This window comes from Octodon degus, unplaced genomic scaffold (genome assembly GCF_000260255.1).
Source record: "Octodon degus isolate 3935 unplaced genomic scaffold, OctDeg1.0 scaffold01142, whole genome shotgun sequence".
In the NCBI taxonomy this organism is placed as follows: Eukaryota; Metazoa; Chordata; class Mammalia; order Rodentia; family Octodontidae; genus Octodon; species Octodon degus.
In genome coordinates this window covers 9,596-13,591 of record NW_004525718.1, presented here as the reverse complement: position 1 = coordinate 13,591, position 3,996 = coordinate 9,596, and the positions used below count along the sequence as shown (strand labels likewise).

Genomic DNA, 3,996 nt, shown 5'->3' with positions numbered 1-3,996 from the left:
ATCACAGTAGCCTTGTAGTATAATTTCACGTCAGGAATAGTAATGCCACCTGCCTTGTCTTTTTGCCCAGAATTGCCCTTGCTATTCTAGGTCTTTTCTGGTTCCAGATTATTTTTAGGAATGATTTCTGTATGTCTGTGAGATATGTCGGTGGTAGTCTGATAGGGATTGCATTAAATCTATACAGCAATTTTGGGAGTATGAAGCCAGGTCTCTTACTAAGAATTTCATAGACATGGATTCCAAGGTTTAGTCAGGGGTATATGAACATAAAAGATGAAACTCAGGGAAGCCCAAAGCATGGAGCATCCATAAGATATTTATGCTTTACTTACAGTTCAGTATAGGTAAGGTGTGATTAGCCGGTCAGAGTTTTTTTTTTTTTTTTTTCCCGCCTAAAAGTGTTTCTGATGGCTTTTCCTTAGTAGGCTGACAAAGAGAGCAGAACAAGAAAGTTTAACTGAAGAATCTCATACAGTGGGAGAATGGATTTTATTAGTCTTTTCGCTATAGTGGTTCTTTTATTTCCCCAGAAGCTCAGAGAGATTAAGCAACTTCCTTTTTTTTTTTTTTTTTTTTGGTAGAACTGGGGATTGAACTCATGCCCTTGTGCTTGCCAGGGAAGCACTTATTCCACTGAGCCATCTCCCTGACCCCCTATAGTGGTTGTTTTACAAGTAACTTCTAGTAGATGAGCTTCCTCACTGATAATGTAACCACCTGATCACATCTCTCCCTTTTTCTCTCTCTCCGTTGGGTCTCGCTGTGAGCTTTGAACTTGTGATCTTCCTGCTCCAGCCTCCCAAGGGCTGGGATTACAGGCGTGTGCCACTATAGCTGGCATGATCACATCTTTTTTTTCCCCGGGACTCATAGTGATCCTCCTGTCTCAGCCTCCCCAGTGCTGGTTCTGGGATTACAGTTGTGTGTCACAATGCCCAGTTTTGGTGATCAGCAGGGTATGCAGTGCTGGGGATTGAACCCAGATCCTTGCGCTTGCCAGGCAGGCACTTAGATCACTGAGCTATCTCCCCAACCCTTCCAGTCTGTTCTTATTTGTGTTTTACCTTGATGTCACTTTGGCAAATATATTTGACCATATGTAGAATTGCACCTGGATTTCAAGGTGATTGATTTCTACCTTCTAGAATAGAGAGGCCGTACTGACTCTCTACTTATTTGTGGTTCTCCATAATATCATTTGCTAGGCATATCATATCCTTTACAATCTCAGTAGTGCAAAGAAATCAGATAATGAAATGACAACTGTTTGGCTCCCCAGATTATAACTAAAGCATATATGTATCTCTTACCAGAGTACTTTGACAGTTAAAGCCTAAGGAAAAAGTCACTGTTTTTCCCCAGTCAATCTGAGCATAGGTACAGATTTATAAAGAAAACATGAAATGGCTTTGCTCTTTTTTTATTTTTTATTTTTTATTTTTTGGCTTTGCTCTTTTTTTAAAGCAAAACCAGAATTGATTATGGTAAATTTATGTATATAGCGTATGAAGAATGCAAAGTAATCGTCATGAGAGGAGGAGGTTAAGTGAGATGGAGGTAGCTTGTTGAGCTTGATCTGTTAGATAATAGCAAATCACTGTAGGTGCTAAGTGATCAAGGAGAGGCATTGGCATAGCCAAAATGAGAACTGGAGACTGTAGTTTCAACAGATTGGAGAAGAGAGAGAAGTTGGATTCAGTTCATCCAAGGATATGTGAGTAAAAATGGGTGGGTGGGTGGGAGAGGCATGAGGATTCCCACCATATTCTGTGGCTTCTTCAGAGAACAGCTGCTATGGAACAGTGCCAGGAAAATTATTGGACTAGAGTTTTCTGATTTGAAGTTTGGAGACTCCTGTATCTCCCTCTACCTCTTGTGCTCTTGCAGCAGTGGTTCCCAGGCTTGTTTTTATTGTAATCAGGCACTTCTAAGAAAAAAAAGGAAAGGAAAGGAATGAAGAAATAGTAATGCAATCCTTGGAAGATTTGCATCTCAGTGAAAGCAGCTGCTGTTTAGACCACTCAAGGCTCATTTGCTATGCTGAGGAAAAATAAAAAGGAGACATCCTTCCTAGCTGGATATTGGTGCCTGCTCTATACATTTCAATATTTCTCTTGGCCCACCATCAGCACCACAACTGCTGAATCCTCGAGTGAAGATGCTTCCAGTGGTCTTCCTATTTGTTATTATTACCTCTGTTCTTTTAAATTTTTTAGGGATGATTATGAATTTGCTTATTACACTGGTCCTTTATAAGACCTGGGTTAAAAACCATCGAATCTCTTCTTCTGACAGGGTACTGTTTAGTTTGAGCATCAGCAGATTTCTTATGCTGGGATTGTTTCTACTGAACATTTTCTATTTCATTGCTTCAAATGCTGAAGGACCAGTCTACCTTTTCATGTTTTTTTTGTCATTTTGGAGATTTTTGGACTTCAGCAGTCTCTGGTTTGCAACCTTGCTCAACTGCTTGTATTGTGTGAAGATTACTAATTTTCAACACTCAGTGTTTCTCCTCCTGAAACGGATTATTTCCCAAAAGATCACCAGACTTCTGCTGGTCTGTATGCTGATTTCTTTCATCACGACCCTCCTGTATTTTGTGCTCAGACAGATATCACATTTCTCTGACTTTGTGACTGGGACAAATGGCACATTGTTTGACCTCAGCGGAGGCATTTTGACTTTGGTGTTCTCTTTGGCCTTGAATTCATTATTCCAATTTATCCTTAATGTGACTTCTGCATCTCTGCTAATACATTCCTTGAGGAGACATGTACAGAGGATGGAGAGGAACTCCACTGGCTTTTGGAATCCCCAGACGGAAGCTCACGTAGGTGCTATGAAGCTGATGATCTACTTCCTCATCCTCTATGTCCCGTATTCAGCTGCGACACTGCTCTTCTATCTCCCTTCTTATGTAAGGATGGGCCCAGGAGTCAGAGCTGTCAGCATAATTATTTCTTCTCTTTACCCTCCAGGACATTCTGTTCTCATCATCCTCACAAATCCTCAACTGAAAAGCAAAGCAAAGCAGATTCTGTGTTTCAACAAATAATGGAATTTTCCTCATACACATTGGCTGTGGTCATTTGGTGATTTGGGAGCAAGATTTTCTGTGAGCAGTTTTCCCACTGATCTGTAGAATTTATTTTTGTGACCTCTTATCTGACATTTTATGCCTTTGAATGTCTATATTTCAGTTATTTTGTATATTTTGCTAATATTTTAAAATAAGATATCTTCTCTCAGGAGCTTGAGGCATTACTTACATATTTGCTTTAGCCCAGAGGTGTTGAACCTGTGGCATGGTGTGCTGTTGTTCTTTTAAAATAAAAGATGTTAATATCTGAGTTGTGTTTTCTAAACTAAAATCTCAGTATTTGGGTTTAATTGCAGTGTTGGTGCCTAGTGATAAATAAGTGGATTTGGTGTGGCTGCTTGGGCACGCCTTTCTAACAGGTTTGCCAGCACTGCGGTGGCGGTTGTATTCCTGGCTAAACGAAATCTCCACATTGTTCCATCAGCTACCTAAGTGCAGATAATGAAAAGTTCCCTCAAGTTAAGGAATATGTTGGAGTGCACATTATTTATTTATTTTTTTTCAGTTTAACTAAAGATCCCTGACTCATGGGTCGGCAGTAGTTAAGTGGTCATTGTAAGCTGGTAGACTGACTTGCAGTACACCAACAGGGTAAAAAAAAGAAAAGAGGGAGATAAAGATTATAGAAAAAAGGAGATAAAGTTAAGAAGGAGTTAAGTATACATTGTGGGAAAAGACAGGCATAGGGGTCTCTTATTTATTTATTTATTTATTTATTTTGGCTATACACATTAGCATTTAATTTAAGATATTAGAGATGGTCAAATTTTCCAGGCTCTTGTAGCATTTGACATTGTGACCCAATTCACAAATGCTTCATCCTATTTCAATTTGAAATTCACAGTACTGGAGTAAAATAAGCATTAAATATCCTGCAGCTATGTTTTAAA

General features: G+C 39.3%; 1 protein-coding gene across 1 annotated transcript; it reads left to right on the top strand.

Moving 5' to 3' along the window:
• Positions 1 to 2,161: 2,161 nt before the first annotated feature.
• On the top strand, positions 2,162 to 3,061 carry Tas2r4 (taste 2 receptor member 4). Its single transcript, XM_004648760.1, has one exon. The coding sequence runs from the start codon at positions 2,162 to 2,164 to the stop codon at positions 3,059 to 3,061; it is 900 nt and encodes a 299-aa protein (XP_004648817.1).
• Positions 3,062 to 3,996: the final 935 nt, after the last annotated feature.

Excerpts from the sequence above, each read along its gene's own strand:
- Tas2r4 (XM_004648760.1), top strand. The coding sequence starts at position 2,162 with ATGCTTCCAGTGGTCTTCCTATTTGTTATTATTACCTCTGTTCTTTTA.